At 41.4% G+C, this 18,451-nt stretch overlaps 1 protein-coding gene across 2 annotated transcripts; it reads left to right on the top strand.

The window, feature by feature from the left end:
- Window positions 1-1,286: 1,286 nt before the first annotated feature.
- Window positions 1,287-13,925, top strand: ARL5A (ADP ribosylation factor like GTPase 5A). Of its 2 annotated transcripts, XM_050899705.1 has the most exons (6): window positions 1,287-1,511; window positions 3,566-3,626; window positions 6,692-6,839; window positions 7,954-8,037; window positions 10,782-10,933; window positions 11,456-13,925. In XM_050899705.1, the coding sequence occupies exons 1-6, from the start codon at window positions 1,466-1,468 to the stop codon at window positions 11,502-11,504; spliced, it is 540 nt and encodes a 179-aa protein (XP_050755662.1). In that variant the 5' UTR covers window positions 1,287-1,465; the 3' UTR covers window positions 11,505-13,925. The 2 variants fall into 2 exon arrangements, with proteins under 2 accessions (XP_050755662.1, XP_050755663.1); XM_050899706.1 differs by lacking the exon at window positions 7,954-8,037.
- The last annotated feature ends 4,526 nt before the right edge of the window (window positions 13,926-18,451 follow it).

Here is an 18,451-nt window from a genome sequence, read left to right as displayed (position 1 = left end):
CGGGATGAGGAGCAAAACCCGTAACACGTACTATGAATGACAGAAAGTTATACCATGTCATATTGATAGTTCTGAGGAACATGAGCATGTCCAGAGGACAGAGAGGCTTCTCCGTCCCAAGTAAGGCATCCCATCCCAAGAGGAGCTTCTCCATCTCAAGATGGAGGCTTCTCCATCCCACATAAGTGGGGACAGACGACGACTCTAAGGCTGCCTCAGCTGCCACCCGGCCAAGCTTTCGAACGAAAAGGAACTCACTCGGATTGCTGCGGTGATAAGCAAAGCCTTCAAACTCTGAGCTTCAGAGATGCCTTTTGAACTTAAAAAGCAGACTTGCCACCGGTTTCACTCTTTCACACTCTCTCCCCCAAAGTTAAATTTACTTTTTGAGAGAACTGCAGGTGTAGGTTTCCCTTACTATGCCTACCAGTGGTGTTTAAAAGGAAGACGTGTCCAACAGCTGTGCAACCTACCTCCAGCTCCCTAGAGAATACTTTTTAAGTTACAAATCCTAGTGCCGAAAACACCCATTGCTTAAATTCACATCCAGCACCAGTGCCACTGAAAGACAAAACATGACTGACCGACGTAAAATTCAGCCTTTGTAGAGCAGTTAGTAAAGGCCTTGAGGCTGAAACGCAGGTGGTGCTGGGCGTTAGCCCTGCCAGACAGCTTGCAGATAATGAAAAGCAAACACCGCGGTGTTTCTCTGTTAAATAAAGCAGTATTTTGGTCAGGGACAAGACGAATGAGGGCAAACATCCCGTCTCTTGTCTCTAGCCTGTCACACAGAAGCGTGTCTAACTTATTACCTGGTGTTTTTCTTTTTTTTTTTTTTAAAATTCCCTCAGGTTTTAAACGCCGCGGCAGGTTCGGACAGAGAAATTTATCTTGAGGGGGCCTAGATGCTTTAAAAAAAAAAAAAAAAAAAAAATGAGGTGAATGTAGAGTTTCTTCAGCCGCAGACTGCTGAGTAGGGACTTTCAGAAACCCGGCCTTGGGCGGGAAGGCCTAAATGCGAGGGGCTACCGCGGCCGGGGGCGCGCTCGCCCGCCGCCTCGCCTCAGGCGAGGCGGCGGGGCGAGCGCGCCCCCGGCCGCGGTAGCCCCTCGCTGAGGCGGAGTCGCGTAATGGCGGCCGTCGCGGCGGCCCCGCCCCCTTCCCGTCACAGCGACGCGTCCGCCCCCGCCTCCTCCGTCCCTACGGTGGCCGCGAAGTCGTTAGTCGCAACGCGGCTCGTTCCTCTCCCAGCTTCGCGGCCGGCCCGGGTGAGGCGAGAAGGAACCGGGGTGTCGGCGGCGGCGGCGATGTCCGAGCGTGAGCAGGCCCGGCGAGGCCCTAGCCCGCCTTTTCGTCGGCAAACCGGGAGGTGGGCCGGGCCCTGAGCGGCCGGCGGCCCTGGAGCGGGATAACCCCGCATTAGGCGCTGAGGAGCCGGCGAGGCCCGGAGCTGCCCCGGCTGAGGATGGGGATCCTCTTCACTAGGATATGGAGGCTGTTTAACCATCAGGGTGAGGGCATAGGCGGCGGGAAGAAGTTGGAGGTGGCGGTCCGTGGATGTGTCAGGGCGCGGAGGTGCCGGGCCGGGCCTGAGGGCGATCCCCGGTGGGGGGGTGAGGCGACGGTTCCTCGCCGCTTGTGAGGAAACCGCTTCGGTAGGCGGCCGGGTTGGGTGAGGGAGTGGGTGCTCGCCCCTGTAAAGCGGCACAGTTTTTGGCTACCGGGGCTTAAGGACGAGGTGGCGGCGTTCCCGTAGCCCTTGGCCCGGGGGTGGCCCGGGAGGACAAGCTGCTGCCGGAAAAGCTGGGGGTTTTTAACCTTTTTTTTTTTTTTTCCCCCTCCTCTAAGTCATTGGAAAGCTCATTTCCTGGAAGGCGGATGTTAAATTATTAACGTGTACCGAAAGAATACAGCTGTGTTGCGTGGTGGCGTGTAGTTTCGTCTCGTCATCTTGTCACCTATGCTTTATTAAGGGTTTTAAGTGATAAACCTCGGTATCTGGCGAAATTGCTCATTTGTGGAGTAAATGTTATAAGTAACTTCAGATTTGTAACACCCGTCTCCTTACAGTAAAGTTTTAATGAGAGTTGTAACTAACTGTAAAACACACGCTGACACTCTTATCCGTGTTTATAAGGTCTTTTAAATTTGATTTTGAGTTAACTTAAATACGCTTACACATGCATGTTGAATGTCCCAGTTATATGCCCGTTAACACTTAGTGCAAATACAACAAAATATTTTTGTCTTGTAGCATCCAGCCCCACCTCAGATCTTCTGTTCCAACTGATTTCCTAACATCCACTATGCTGGCAACATCACACCAGAAACAAAAGTTCCTAGTTATGTGGGGTCAGGTAAGCAGATATTTTTACAATATTGTGCAGTTATGCAAAGTTATTAAAACTGGAATTTATATTTGATGGTATATAAGACAACTCTGCAAAACCACACAATATTGATAAAATCGAAACCAAGAAAACCCCACTTACCTGACCCCTATCCCCTCCCTCTCTCCTCTGTGATAAATCAACGCGAGTGTACTTTGCTAACAGAAGGAATCGCTCTCTGGTCGTCTGAAGCTTGGGCAGATTTATAATGGCTTTTTGTTGCCCTTGTGGACCACTGGGGAGGGGGGGAAGAAAGCCCCTTCTCACAAAGCTTTTACTTGCATGAATAGTCCCGTTGAAGCCAAGGTTATTTGTGCAACTAAAAGTTCTGGAATATAGCTGAGAGCAGGCAGCGCTCACTCGTCCTGGAAATCATAAATTTGAATGCGCTTGACAACACCAGCTGTAGAATTCAAATTCGGTTTTGTGATGTATAGGAAAGAAGGTGCTAAATAGAAACAATAATTGCTTCTGGCATTGAGCTCCAAAATGTGTTCGCATATGTGTCAGAGTAGTTTTGTGTAGTACTCGTTGGTTCATCTAAAACTAAATTGGGTGAATGCGTACTGTAAAATATTCGTAGGCAAATCTGTTCTCCAGGTTCCAAACCTGCTGAAAGGAAAGGAGGACACTGAGGGAGACAGGTGGATCACCCTGCTTACAGTGCAAATCAGCGTTGTTGTGGTTTTTAACAACTCTTTGCAAAGAGATTAAGATGTTGCAGGCCGTAATAAAAGTACGGCCTTGGAAATGAACGTTTAATATGTGTAAGCATGTGTTCTGGAGAACTACTGTAGTTGGGGGGGAGTAGAGAGTACAGTCTGTTACAATCTGCAAAAATGTGTAGAAGCTTGGGAAAGGATTCCAGCGTGAGATTGCTCTAGCAGTTTAGAGAAGGAAAAAATCTGCATGTAATCTCTCAGAAATTATTCGTGTAGATGTGCAGATGGGGAAAAATTGACAGTCGCTTACCTACTCAGAACAGTACACGGGTTTGTACACCTCCACAGACAAACGAACTTTCACGTATGGCCCATGAAATGTGGCAGCTGAAGTTTGGCAGTATTTGCTTAGGAAATCAGTCAAAAATGCAACACTAACCTTGTTTCATAACACAGTTGTTATCGTGATAGCAAAATTAACTATGTGACTTACTAGTGATATTTTTATTTCAGAGCACAAAGTAATCATTGTTGGCCTGGATAATGCAGGAAAAACGACCATTCTTTATCAATTGTAAGTATGAACAGCAGATGACATTTCATGTATTTCAAGGTGTGCATTGTATATATTACTCCGACTTGTTGTCACTGCTTTCCCTGTTAGTTTTTACTTTGAGAGCATTACACTGAAGATTACTGAACAGTATAGGGGGCAGTGGGTCAGAGCGTGTGTTTAGAGTTTGGAAAGATCTGTATTTTGCCTGGTGTATGAATAAGGTTTTGTTCAGAGCTTTTGTTTATCAGATTACATTGCTATTACCACTTAATCACAACTGCCTTTGGTGTCACTGTGTAGGCTGTTTGCCAACTCCATAAAATATGATTATATTGAGGTTTAGCCACAGGACAATGCTGATCCATGCTGCAGCATGTAAATACTAAGCAAATTGTTCTGTGAGTAGCAAAGCAGTGAAGCCTGACCTCTCCCTGCCATGACTTGTGTCCTGTGTACCAAGATGTACTTTCATGTCGTTTGTAGTACAGGATGAAGGAGGAAGGCTGAGCGCTGGCTCAACCCAGGACAGCATCGCTCTGCAGCTGGTGGCAGCCCATGCTGCCTGGGCTGGGCTTTATTTGAGCCACCAGCGTTGGTAGCTGTCGTGCAGCTTCTGCCTTTAATAGCGGCATTGACTTGTGTTTGTCTTGCGTTAACCTTGCTGCTGGTTTACGTGAAACTTGTGTGAGCTTCGTATCTCTGGTCCTCAACTGTATTTTGATAAAAGGGTACGAATTTGTCCACAGACTCAGAAGCTTCTAGGTGGGACAGGCGACTCAAGGTCTGTTTGTAATGGAAACAGATTTGCAATTTCTCACCTGAAGTAGTCTGGTATTAGGAAGTGTTCCTGAGTCATTATCAGAAATAATTCCTATTAAGTTATATGGCCATACTAGTCCAATCCTACACTTCAAATATGCTTCCTTAAAATGTTTGGGTTTTGTCAAATTATGGTCTGCTTTTGCCTTTGTGAAATGTGAAACTTGTGCAGCATTTCCAGCCACTTATGCCCTAGCACGCTCTGCAGAGAAAGTGAAGAGATGAAGGTGGTTGTCGTTATTTAAATTGGGAGTGAGAGATTTTTAAAAGCATAAATAGAACGAAGAATATTTTTTAAGACTAGCAACTACTGCAGCTGAGGGCTGTCCTCAGTGCATTTTAATGCTGCCTGTGTCTTTCCACTTCCTCCACAAATGTCTCATGATTCTTCTCATCTTCTTATTTCTGCAGTCTCAGTGTTTTCTTTTCCCTTTTGTACAGTGGATCTCTATATGCCTCCTTTTCCTTTATACCCATTTTAGCTCCACAGGACTTCCCCTTCTCTCTTCTTGTATTCCCCTTTCCCTGTTTGCTGCTTTGACAGAGCTCTGTATGAGCACTGTCCTCTGTTCCTCCTGCTTGACTCCTCCTTAAACCCTACCTCCATCTGTGCATATCCCATTTTTTCTCTTACTGTTTCTTCGTGGCAGATAAGTGTTCTGAGCATGAGTGTGTTTAACTGTGTTCATAAGAGATGGGCAGAGATAACTAGCAGGACAACTAGTGTTGGTTAGTGCACTGGCTGTTACTTTGATGTCATGGAGGGTCACAGCAGGCGTTGGAGTGGTGATTCTTCTAACAGATTGTGGCAGCTCCACAAACACTTCATTTCTTCCCGTTCTCGTACTCAGATCTCCTCCCTCCCCTCAAGTAGCAGTAGGATTTTGTGATCAGGTGTCTAGAAATGCCATTAAGCTTCATGCTCACCTTGTTTCAGTGGGGAGGACGGAAAAATCCACCTATCGTATTGCAAACTTTGAGATGCCAACAGCTTAAATGTGAAAGGCTGTAGGTTCAGCCAAGGAAAGGGGATTCATGATACGTCTCTTCCAAGCATTAAAAGAACTCTGCTAAGATCTGTTTGTTAAATATGAAATCAGCCACAGGCATCTTCTTATTGTTATGCTTAATTTGATTTTATGGTTCTTTCTTCGAATCCTTCTCTTCCCCTTATATAGTTGCCTTCAAATGTGTGTGGTGAGAAGGTTTCTTGTTATATGCTGCTAAGACACTGGGTAACGGGGATTCCTTTTCAGAACATCGAACCATCCCTTTATCTCCTTGGTTCTCTGTATCCTCTTCGAGAAATATTCCCGCACGGTTACAAGTCTCAAATTGCTGTCACTGTAATTAAAAGCTCTGCTAAAGCTTCAAAAAATGTTCATATAAAATGAAAAAATATATCAAGATTATCAGAAGAAAAAGTAATTAAGTTTTTTGAAAATGGTTGACGTTTTCCTTGAAGCTACTTTCAATTTTTTTGCATATCCCGTACAGTAGAGTTTAAATAATTTGAACTTGAGGAGTATCCAGAGTACACATTTGGTTATCCCTATTGCTGTGAAACTGGTGGTCTTAATGACAAAGTTGCACTCAGTATCTCTAAAACAATATATTTGAAATATTTAATGTCTGCATTTGTCTCCAAAACTAGTGTTATTGGACTGTGTTGAACGGAGAAGAGAAGGAATTTTGGACATAAAGCAACTGAATTATGAAGAAAGTATGCTCTTAGTGGCCTATACTGGAAGGAGAGTGAGATGTAGTATGTTTGGTGGAGCTGGATGATGAGTTGTTGTTTTTCTGCAACCTTGGAAATCTTGTGGCTTAACCACATTCTTGAAGCAGAACAACTGCTCTCTCCCATGCGTGCCAAAATCAGCCTGGAAAAAGAAAAGCTGACTGCTTGAAACAGCTTCTGAAGCAAATATTCTCTCAGCTTTATGATTTAATTAATTATAACATAGTTTTGTTCATGAATGCTCTCTCAGCTCTATCATTCGATTATATAGTTCACTGAGTCCTTTTTTATTGCTATTTTTATTTATTTTTATTTTTATTCACCTTCCACTGTCAAACCTTGTCTCTATTTGCTGCATAAGGAGTGTTTGCTGTAATTCTCCCACTAAGCTTTCTACCTCGGAATAACCATCAACTTTAGTTCTTATAGAAGTAGGTCAGTTTGGAGTCCTGGACTGCTCGATAACGCAGCTAACTTGCCAGTTTTTGCAGTTTCTCACCGAGGCGCTCTCTTCCCTCTGCAGCTCCATGAATGAAGTGGTGCATACCTCACCCACCATAGGGAGTAACGTGGAAGAGATAGTGGTTAACAACACGCGCTTTCTGATGTGGGATATTGGAGGGCAGGAGTCTCTTCGGTCTTCGTGGAACACCTATTATACAAACACTGAGGTGAGAATGAACGCCTTGCTGGAAGACTTAGTGCTGGTGACGGGAATGCAGCGTACCTGAGGTCTGTACCAGGCACGCTTGCAGAGGGCTGTATTAACTGTGCTGCGAGTGTTACTGTAGCTACTTCAGGGTACTCCTATTTTGATTTTTGAAGTCTCCTCCTTAGCAAGCTGTCGTAGAACTCACTTTTATATTTCTTACGTAAGATGCGTAATATGGGGTTGCAATTAAAAACGACTTGTTTGTAAGGATTCTGTGTCTGGGGATCTGTGGCCTCATCTTGCTATTGCAGATGCCCATGTTTACAGGTCCTCTGTTGTGGACCATGACTGCTCTGTCTCTGTAGCAGGTACTCTAAAGCCTGTCTAACCCCTCAGGAGTAAGACTGAAAGCCCAAAAGTTTTCTTCCAGGACTCCCGTGATCAATTTACTTAAGCCCCCCCAAGATTTTTAAGAACTCTTTAGCGATGAAGTTGCAGCACATATACTGAACTTGATTAAAATAATGATTTAAATCAAGATTTCCTATGTGTTATCAAATGTGCTTTTAAAAAAAAGTTATTTTTTATAATAATTAACTTTGGTCTCCTGTGCCTCCATATAAGGTACTATGAGATGTATCTGCGTATATGCTCTTGAAGTATGGAGCTTACGGGGTTTTTTAAATCCCTTGCAAATATCTATTTGCATGTTAGTATTTGAAGTAGAGGGAGAAAGCTGGTACAGTTTACCTTTTTAAGGCTGCAGCAAATTATTTGAGGGATCTATGTGCTACCTCAGTTGTGCTAAGCAAAGAACAAGAACAGGTCTGGGATTACAGAGAAACACTTGCTTTCAATATAAGTTTTTCACTTGAAAATGGAAAACGGAAAGTCAAAAGATGTGTCAGAGCTACCTTTGTATAAGTTGTATAAATACCACAGCATAAGTTGTAAACTGTAGCAGTGCTGTGGGTAATCACACTCTGGCTGGGAGAAGTGTATCTGGAATAGGATGATATTTGATAATCCAGCTGACTGTCTGAATAATGCGATGGGAACAGTAAGCTGTTCTGCTGACAAGTGTGTGGCCAGAAAGAGTAGTTCTCTGACTAATAACTTTTCACTTTTTAAAGTTTGTGATAGTTGTTGTGGACAGCACAGACAGAGAGAGAATTTCTGTGACTAAAGAAGAACTGTATAAAATGTTAGCACATGAGGTGAGTAGACCCTATGTTTTCTTTGTTTTAATATTTATTGTGGGTAAGATCTGGATGATACGTGTTAAGGGAAGCAGATTTGCACACTGTGTGTTAAAGTGCTCACTTAACGCCTGCTAGCTGGAGACAGACCAGACTGGAGAGAGGCCTCTCCAGTGAAGCCCAAGGCAAACATTAACAGTCACGTTCTCCCGGCTGCAGGTAGGACTGTATCAGAGCTATCTTGTTCCTGCTAGAGGCTCTGTCTTTTGTAAAGCTTGCAACAAAGCTGTAAATTAATACCAAATTACTAAAGAAAACTCCCACAAAAGTAGCTTTTCAACTTCTGAGTGCTTCAGGGAAACAGAAGTTAGGACCTGTAAATGACTTCTGTGTTTTTATACTTCAATCCATGTTAATAGCTGAATGAGATCGTTTTAAAAAAATATTGTTTCCTCCAACAACTTAATTACTATTTTTGATAGCTTCATGGTTGCTTGATGTTTTCTGTTTTCACAGTGAAACAGATACAGCCTTAATAATATGTCTTACAGCAACCAGCTATAAAACTGAAGAAACGGACTGCCTATGGCTATAGTAGCCGTCATTCTGTGTGTAGTTGGAATTACAGAATGAGAGTATAATTTGCTAACTTGTGAAGACCCTCTTTAAAATTGAGCCCTGTGTCAGGTCTAAAACTGAGCGATCTGGGTCTGATTCAGAAATACTGGACTGCCGTGTAAGCCAGCGAGCACCTCTTGCATGACCTGAACGTCCCAAAGACTTTAATCTATCCATGCGGTGCAGCAGGACCGGAGCCCTGGTTTTTACTAAAGATGTATTTATATAAGCTTGACTACTGCTGAGACTCGTAAGAGAAGTTTAATGCAAACTGGATCAGTTTGTATGAGATGACACTGAGGACACTGAGCTTCCAAATTTAAGTGTCAGAATACAAAGATGTGCATAAAATTGATGGCATTATATCCCAAAATATTACATCTATATTTAAACTATAGCCACTGTTCAGTAGATGATTGCAGGAAGGGCAAAGACTGCCTATATATTTCCTTTGAGTGATCATGGTAATCTAAAGCATTTGAGAAAAAACAAGTGCTTTGCCTAGTGTCTTGAATTTCTAATTTTTGGTATTTAAATTAAAATTATGTTTACTCTAATAAAATAGATTCTAATAAAGTAGGTCTGGCTTTCTTGGTTGTGGCGGAGTGTTAAATGTGGCATGGGGGGACTGTTGCCATTGGGTCTGCTGCTGTCACAATTAGAATTTCAGAGATGTACTCTTCAGTCTGTTGCAGTTGCTAAACAAAATTGCATCTTCTGTTTCGTAATCTGTAAAGGAAGATGCAGAAGTTGTTAACGAACCGAATTTGAAATGACGAAAGTCTGGAACTCCAAGCAGCATGAATGGCCTTGCTTCGTGTTGGGAGACTATTTCTGTGCTCCAAAAGCACCCATCTAACAGTAAATGTGCCCATTGTTTTACAACAGGATGTTTTCAGTATATTCTGCTAACTCTCCAGATGCTGTGACATTTGAAGAGAACAACAATACATATAAGCTGAAATGAAAGTCAAATAGTTATTTAGAATTGTTTTTCCTTGCAGTCCTTGAAAATCTTTTATTTCTGCTAACCGGTTCAATTGAATTTTTGTTAAGGCAAAATTGAGTTGCCCAGGTCAGTTGCAACTATTTTCTGGGCCAGTAGATCGTTTGGGAATTAATTTTACTGCTTGTAAAAATTAGTGTGCCTGATAGGCACTTAAGTGAATGAGTTGTCTTGGCTTCCTGGGAAGACCTTTTTACTTTTGGAGGGACAGATTTTCAATAGTACGTTCCTGTACTAGTGTAATTCCAAGCAGCTTGAGGTAAAAATAAGCTTGCCCCTAGAGTCGCTGTTCTCTAAATTGTTAGTATTGATGTTTTAAATATTACATGGGCTTTATAAAGAAGTTTATTGCAATGTGCTTGTTTGTGTAGATGTCCATCCTTTGATTCTAAAGGAGTGTAAGTGATGATTTTCTACAAATTTTGTGTACCCTCTAAATAAAGTATCACCGCAGCTTGCTTTACACTGTCAGTGGCAGTCTTAATGCTTCTTAATGGGTGGGATTTCCCTCGCAGAGGGCTGCTGCTCAGGCAGAGCGTACTGCTGGCTCTGGTGAGCCACGGTGCCAGGCTGGGTGCCAGCACGCACGCTGCTGGCGCTTACTGCAGTCAGGCTTGGCAAGGTTTTACCAGTGCTTAAAAAGTTCTGGTGGGGTAACCCACTCTTGCCCCACGTAAGACTGCTGCGCAGTCTACTAATTTGGTACTAAAATCAACCTTAACAGTGTGGTAATACGTGAAAGTGTGGTGTGTAGGTAAAAGCCAGGCTCAGGAGAATGCAGGGGTTGGTTTGGATGCACAGGCAGGAATGACCTGCAAGGTCAGGGTTAAACGGGAGGCCTTGACTGTTGGAGGTGTGTGGCGTTGCTGCAGCTGCGCACACACACAAATACAGAATGCCTCTGATCCTCACGGGCACAACAAAATCTTGTACGTGGTTGTACAGATCATCCTAGGCAAAAATTGGACGTTTGGTCTGCTGGATCAAAAGATTTTCTGAAGTTACGTGTCAATCAGCCTGCAGCATTTTATAGTTTAGGTTTTTTTGCTAGGGCTTAAGGTTCTCTGTGTTGGTATTACATCTTTTGCCTCCAAGGGCTGATTTGTAATCGTCTTCCTTTTTTCTTCTTTCTCCCTAGGACTTAAAAAAAGCAGGTTTGCTGATCTTTGCTAACAAGCAAGATGTTAAAGAGTGTATGACAGTAGCTGAAATATCTCAGTTTCTGAAACTGACTTCAATTAAGGATCACCAGTGGCACATTCAGGCATGCTGTGCTCTAACTGGAGAGGGGTAAGAGTTATTCTTGTCTGTAGGTGGGGAATCTTGAATTATTTTGGTATTTTTATTGTGGTGTTTGGTTTTAACACACATTCCTCCCCTGTCAATAATAATCTTACACTTAAAGATTTTGGGGCTCAGAACATACTGACTTGGGATCAGTGTGATCGGAAAACCAACTTTCACATCAAATCCACAGTCTCATCTCACAGTGATAAAACTTGATATGATTTGGGCCTAATGAGGGCGGGGGTGGGAACGACCTAAACTCTGTTCTAGTTTATTAAGAATAATCATAATTTGAGATAACTTCAGCGTATGTCTTGAAGTGCTGGGATCTGAAGTCTCTCACCTGTAGATTGCATGAGATGATCTAGGAAATGCTGCGCTCAGAGTGAATTTTTTCTGGAAATGATCCCTTCAGTCACAATTCCAGAGTTCTTAGGAAGAATTTAAATTGGTGCCATGGAATTATCTTTGGAGTTATCCTGAGAATTGCAGGTATTCCTTAAAAATTATCTCTCTTGTTTACAGACTGTGCCAAGGACTCGAATGGATGATGTCAAGACTTAAGATCAGATGATTTTTAATGACCTCTTTGCACAGACATTGCTTAAAAAGAGCTGTACCCATGATCACCTTCACAGTGGCAGAATTAATGGGTTAGATGTATTTATACCGAACTGATTTCAACTTTATTTTCTACATAGATGCACACACACATACGTGTATATAAATTAAGACCATTCAGCAAAAAGAAAGATGCAGTTGATGGCTCCAGTTTGGCTTCCTGTTTGTTTTCCTCTGAGGATGCGTTTAAAAGCTGTGATCAGCCTTCTTTTCAAGATACAGCCACTCGGAACAGTCCAATGTTGAGCGTGGTGAAGACAAAGTGAGAGGAAGGAGCTTTTAATTTTGAGTTTTATTATTCCATTGTAGTCCTCTCTAGTTGAAGATGTTGGCTTCGTTATTCCCGTAAATTAGCAAGCAAATCAATGGCATAGATATCAACTTTCCAGTATTTTTAAGGTTACCGATGTTACAAATGCAAAAATATTTTCCCGTATGTGTACTGTACATATTTGTGTATATTTATACCTCAATTTTAGGTTAATTGCAATCTGTTCAGACCAGTGTGTAAAGCTGAATCAGTATGTTGACAGTAGTACTAATATTTGACATCGCCAACGTGTCACAACTTCTTTTCCTTTGTTATCTGTACGACTGTAACATCCATCAGACAGTTGGCTCACCACAACTTTATAAAGCAAACTCCCTCTCAAGACCATTGCTTGTTTTTCACATGATTTTTCAGTTAGGGAGATGCCATAACGGATTGGGGCACGTGGATTGAGCTTCAAATTACAGTGTCGGCAAACAGTAGAAATTTGCCAAAGAGTTTAAAATGAAACGGATTTTCTTTTTTTATTGTAGTCATCATTGGATTAGGTGATTCCAAAAAGTGCATGTCACGCTGTCCTATGGTACTGCTTTTCCTTTTTTTGCAGTGCTGTTCATTTATGGTTCAAGTCTAGAAGAAGTACCTTTAGCTGTCATAAAGGGAAAAATGTCATCTTTTTTTTTTCTTAACCAAAGAAGAGGCACAAAAGTATGTTTAAAAGGCCCACTGAAATCTTACAAAACAAGTCATACTCTGTATTAAGCGTTTTTCAGAGGAAGGCACACTTCTCCTTGATAGCGTGAAATGTATATATATCTATATGCAATGGATGGAACTGGGACGGGGAGCAAAACAGATTACACTACTTGAAAAGCTGTAAGTGACCCCTTGATCATGTTCCCACAGAAGTTCCAGGGCAGTACTTCTTGAAAATACAACTCCCTTGCATGGTCCCCGGGTGAGTTATAAAGAAGTGTCAGAACACTATGTGATTATCTTTTCTTACTGTAGTACCTAACGGGAAGGATGTCCCATACAGAAGTTGTTCAGAATTACCATTTTAAGGGATACAGGCTTTTCAGTGGGACGACATTTGGGTGGTTTGAAATGTCGTCAGTATTGTGAAAGTGTACGTAGCCTTAATCGTAGGCTCTTATGTTAGAGATGTATGTTTGGGGAGTAGAGCAAAATGAAATAAAACTTTGTTTAAAATGTCCTTCCCTTTCTGAGCTCATACCTCTGATAAAGATGGAAAAGACATTTTAAAGAAAAAGCTCAGTTTGAACTTTTTGAGGTGCTTATCTTCGGTTATGGGATAATCCAGTCAGCGCACCTGCCTTCCCATTTGCCTGCTTCACTGGGGATCGTGTCGTGAAATTGTGGGGAAAAGAAGGGAGGCAATTCGAAAGTCTGTATTTAACAAAGGCAGGTAAAGAATTTAACTTTTTAATATATTTTTGGTATCTCTTTATGATGCTCACTGGCTAGGGAATCTGCTGTCTTTGTTAAACATTTTAAAGTGTACATGCATATATTTATAGTGCATGCACATAGATATTGGTATTTAACTGGTGTATTGCAAAATGTATAAATGTTTGAAGAATTAACAATTTAATGCAAAGACTTTCTCAGTTTATCTGATAGTATCTTCAAGAAACGAGCTCTGTGCACACTTGCATATGAAATGGAATTGTACGTTTTCTAGTCTTAAAAAAGAAAAAGCAGACTTGCTTATAAACCGAAGTGTTTGGTTTTTGAGTCTTATGTCTTCCCTTTCATCTCTTTAAAATGTTTTGCTTTAGTATTGTTAAGTACTGCATACTTTTGCCTGATTCTGCACAGGTTGTGTGTGTTGGGTTTTTGTTTGTTTTTAAGAAAATGAGTTGTTCCTGTTAATGAACGAAAAATCATGGAGCAGTATTCTGATAATGTGCTGCTTGATGAAATTTGCTGCTTACTCCCTCGCTTAAATTTGTAGGACTTAGTACGTCCGTATAATGAAAGCGTGGTGGTTTTTTCCAGGTATGGCTTATGTTGCAACCAGACATCTTATGTTTACACATAAGTAAACTTATGTTTACTCTTTTTTTCCCCTCTCAGTATCCTGACCACTTCCACTTTCTGTGGCCTCTGAGATACTGCGTGGTTCACTTCATCTTTGTTTCACAAGTGGCAACAGACCCTAGGAGGGAGTTGGGAATAACTACATACGTGAACACTGCCTGTTAAAACAATGTCTTTTGTGCCCTAAAGGGTTTATAATCCAAAAATTAAATCGTTGTCCGTGTGGTGGACGGTGAACAATCCAGCCTTGACCCGACTACAAAAAAGGTGTGTGTCATGTCACGTATAACGATGAGTTTTCGATCTCTTTTGTGATCCCATAGTATTTTGGAGGGCAGGTGTGCTCTTCAGTAGCTAGAATTCAGTGGTGGCCAATGCTTACCGATGCATCGCGTGCCTGGAGTATTCTTGACTGGGGCTTAGGAATCGAAGGAAGACACACCTCCGTTTTAAATGCTGGATTTGCACTCTCTGTAAGGATGATGGATTTTGTCTGTAGTAGCTGGGCAACTCTTTGTCACCCTGTTGTAAACAGAGGTGACGATTCCAAATTCTTACCTTGCATGGTTGGTGTGATCGTGCTTTTAAGTGCGGCAATGCATAGCGAAAGCGGGATAGTGTCATCCGGACGTTGCAGTGGAAGTCTTTGTAGGAAAGTTTGTCTGCCTGAAGGTTCTTCATGAGAACAAGTGTGTTTGCTCAGATACTAATGAGATGACCGTTAGAAGAATATACAAGTATATACCCTCACGGTAGTGTTGTGGCTGTGACGGTCCTTTCCTGTACACCTTGCCTTTTGTGTCAAGTTAGAAATGTTTTGAAATTTAGTCACCTAGTAGAGCTGGAGAAGAGCAGACAAACTTTAGAACGCACGAAGCTTTTTTCTACGTGCTTCTTGTTCACAGCTTTTTTCTTTTCCCGGCAGGACAATTCACATTTTTCTCACAACTCTGTCCATAGAAAAGCAAGTTCACTTTGCATCAATGCTGCTTTCAACTTGACTCGGTTATTGTTTGGAAGGGATTGTCTTAACATGAGTCATGACCTTGATTTGTATTGCTTTTGTGTTCTCACCCTGTGTGTGTTGTGTTGCCTTGGCTTTCAGCTAAAGCTTAAGATTACTTTGCCTTTGTTCTTCATGAAATTCATTCTTAGGATATTATACAGAAAAAGGGAGGGGTCTTTAAAAATGGTTATTTAAGTTTATGCTGCAGAATGCCATTTTACTGGCAAAAAAACTATAGCAGTAAGTCATATTTCAATAATCTAATACTTAATTTCAATAATCTAATACTTAAAATGTTTCTTTCGGTTTAGCAGATAATAAACTTGGTAAATCATCTCTATAATATGCTGCCTCTGTGATCTGAAAATCATGCAGGTTTTTAATTGTGAGGAAAGGTGGAATATAGAACTTGGAAAATGTGAACAGGGATCTACCTAGCTTCATTTTTTTTAATTTTTCTTTTTTTTTTTCAGGGAGACTTATAGCTGTTTTCCTATGCATTATATAGCATGTTCCTAGGTGTAGGTGTGCATGTGTGAATGTTAAACGTACCCGATGGGCACCTTCTACAGTCTATGCAGCTCAAGTGCCTAAAGCTAATTCAGTGATCATTTTTTTTTTTCTTCCCATGCTACAGTTTCCATTTTCCTTAAAATAGATATATTTCTATAGAAGCATCTAAATGTGTGTAAATGAGTGTTTTTTCCCCTCCCTACACACCAGGTTTAACATGATTTATGATGAATTTATTTGTTACAGTTCTTTCTGTCCTCTACATTCCAAGCACCTTTCCATTTATCAGACATCACGTAGCTAGCTTGCTTTGTGAAAGGAAATATTAAATTTGTCCTTGTATCAGATTGGGTAGCTGGAATTCTTTTCAAGGAACTCCATTTAAATAACGTAATCAAAGAATACTTGCCCTTGTAAGCATCCTCATGTAAGTAGTTCCTTTTTAATTGGCTAGTAAAACATTAACTTTGCGACTGTCAGACTAATTACATCTGAAAAATAGTTTTCAGCTAATTCGAATGGATGTAATTGAGCATTACAGGACAAGAATGATTTGATGTCACGAAGAACGGCACTAAGAAAAATGTCTTTGCGTATAGTTGTGATATGTATTATAAATACAAATGTGACTTGAATAGAATTGTTGCAGTGAATATATTAAATGTACAAAAATGAGAAATTATAAGTGGTTGCCACTGTAACTTTTTTACAATGTGCTTTAGACTCATAAGCAGAAATTATATTCTTGCCTTAGTAGGACTTTACTGGTTAATTTTTATATTGTACAGAAACTTTTTTTGAAAATGTTCTTCACATCAGATAGTAGCCTTTATTCATAACAGGATCATAGTCGTGTACCACCCGTAGCCTTTTAAGCCAGATTTCTTGTGAGTAAGGACACAAGTTGGGTTTTTTTAAGCTCTTCCTATTTGTAAATCTAGAAAACTGAGCTGATACTGAATTAAGTTAGAAAATGCTGCTTTACCTAGAAGGCTATAAATCATTCTTTGTAAATCATCAGCTCAGTGTTACTCTTGTCTAACTACTTCCTGCATCGAACACTGTGGAGGGTGGAAGAGGTGGCCAAGAAAAGACGTGTTCTCCTGCAGAGAGATTCAAAGATTAAAAAAAAACCAACAAAAACTCTCAGATTGGAAAGCCTGAGCACTTTTATGGCTAATCAATTGAAGAATTGGTAGTATATGATAGAGGAACAGTAACCGATCCATTCCATAGACACAGTTTAAACTCTGCCTATATTATGTTTTCAACATGTCCTCAACTTCCTTACTACATTCTCTTCCAAAACCTTTACTCCTGTAGCCACAGTCCTGTACTCAGCCTGTACGTGCTGCTCGAGATCCGAGCTGCCCTTCTGGCTCTCCAGGGAGGGTGCGCGGGTGTCGGAGGGAACCGAGCTCTTGGTCCTTGAACTCTACCGAGTACTGGATTATAATACTAACATCCAACACTAAACCTACAATTCTTGGAGTATCGCGTAAACTTATCAGATTAGTATACTAACGATGTAGTTACGTTATAGTGTATTATCTGTCTGTTTTTTTACAAATGCAAAGTAACATCCGTATGTGTACGCATTAACCGTATGACCAGGGTCATACTTCTTTTGATCACTTGTATTTTGTACTTCTCTTTCTAAAAGGTTTGTCTTCTTTCTGAAAGAAATGCATAAAGTATGTGGCTAACACTGATACGGCAATAAAATTTCATTCCAGAACATACGAAATTACTGCTTCAAATTAATACCTAGACTTGCGAGGGCTGGCGTTTCCTGGCGTGAGCACTTCTGTGTCTGAAACTTATGCATGTTTGTTAACGGAATTCAGCTACAACTTTTTATAAAGCTATTTATTATAATAAAGTTCAATTATGATTTTATTAAGTAACTTTTCCTGAAATTTTATCAGAACATTCCTTGAATCGTTTCCCCTTTACCTCTTTCTGTCTTTCCTGGCTTTTAAAATCTGATTTTCATTTAGTTGAAGGGAACTCATTCGGTTCTTTTAATTCTTGTTGAAGATGTGAAACAAATGCAAATTTGGTGTAGTATTGTTGGGGGGGGAGCTGCGTACAAGCATACATACACGTTTCTAGATAATGTCAGAATTGCTAATTCTTGAAAACCTACCAGTATTTATTATTTTAAGATGGAAAGCACTTGTCAAAATGTTACTGTTTGCATTAAACCTTTTGCGTGCATGTGTTGCGGCGAAACTTTTCAAGCAAAGATACCATTTCTGACCTGGTGTACGGGATTATCTAGGCGTTACTGGGGTGAAGTGCGCTGTTCTGCCGAACCTGCGATGACGGGGTTTGTATGGGGAGACTGTATGGGACGAGTTTGGTAATAAGCGTGCGTTGGCTGGTTTCAAACAGAATGGAAATTAAAATGAATGGTGAAATGCCCTTTTCCTGTCGAAAATGCTGAATTCCAGTGGTGTGCCACTCCTCCGTATTCCCGTATCGCACGCTGGTATTTGCAGCCTTGTGAGTGGTGGGGGATTGCAGGTAACTTCTTAGAAAGCAAAAGAGATGAAACCAAAGCTGGGTTAAAAAAGAAAATTACCGTGTTGCTGTACTAAAGGTATGTTGCTGGTCAGCGCTGCAACCCGAACAGTCTTGGTCCATGTGTGTTAATTTTGGACTTCGGGCTTTATTTCTAACTGCACAATATTAGTATCCATGTGGTAATCTCGTAGAATAACTTTTCTGTGAAGTAATGCGTAGGCAGATGATGTTGTTAACTGAGTTTTGAGGGATGAGTAAATGCGTCAGCCCCTCTGTTACGACAGCGCGATGGATGGCGGAACGCTCTTCCGCGCTCTTTATCCTTCTGCCTCCGATTTGAGCTGTGTGTCTAGCTGAAGTCTTTCTCCTTTGTGAGGTACTTTCCCCTTTGGGAGGGCTTTGTCTCCAGCTCCTCCCTGGCGCTGGCCAGCGTGTGTGCGTTGCATGCTGCGGTACACCTCCTCCATACATTTTTGGCTGGAGGCTGAAGGAATGGTGAGCTACCTTCCAAGCCATG

Source organism: Gymnogyps californianus, chromosome 7 (genome assembly GCF_018139145.2).
Source record: "Gymnogyps californianus isolate 813 chromosome 7, ASM1813914v2, whole genome shotgun sequence".
In the NCBI taxonomy this organism is placed as follows: domain Eukaryota; kingdom Metazoa; phylum Chordata; class Aves; order Accipitriformes; family Cathartidae; genus Gymnogyps; species Gymnogyps californianus.
Note: the sequence above shows the minus strand (reverse complement) of the source record. Positions and strands in the feature narration are given on the sequence as shown.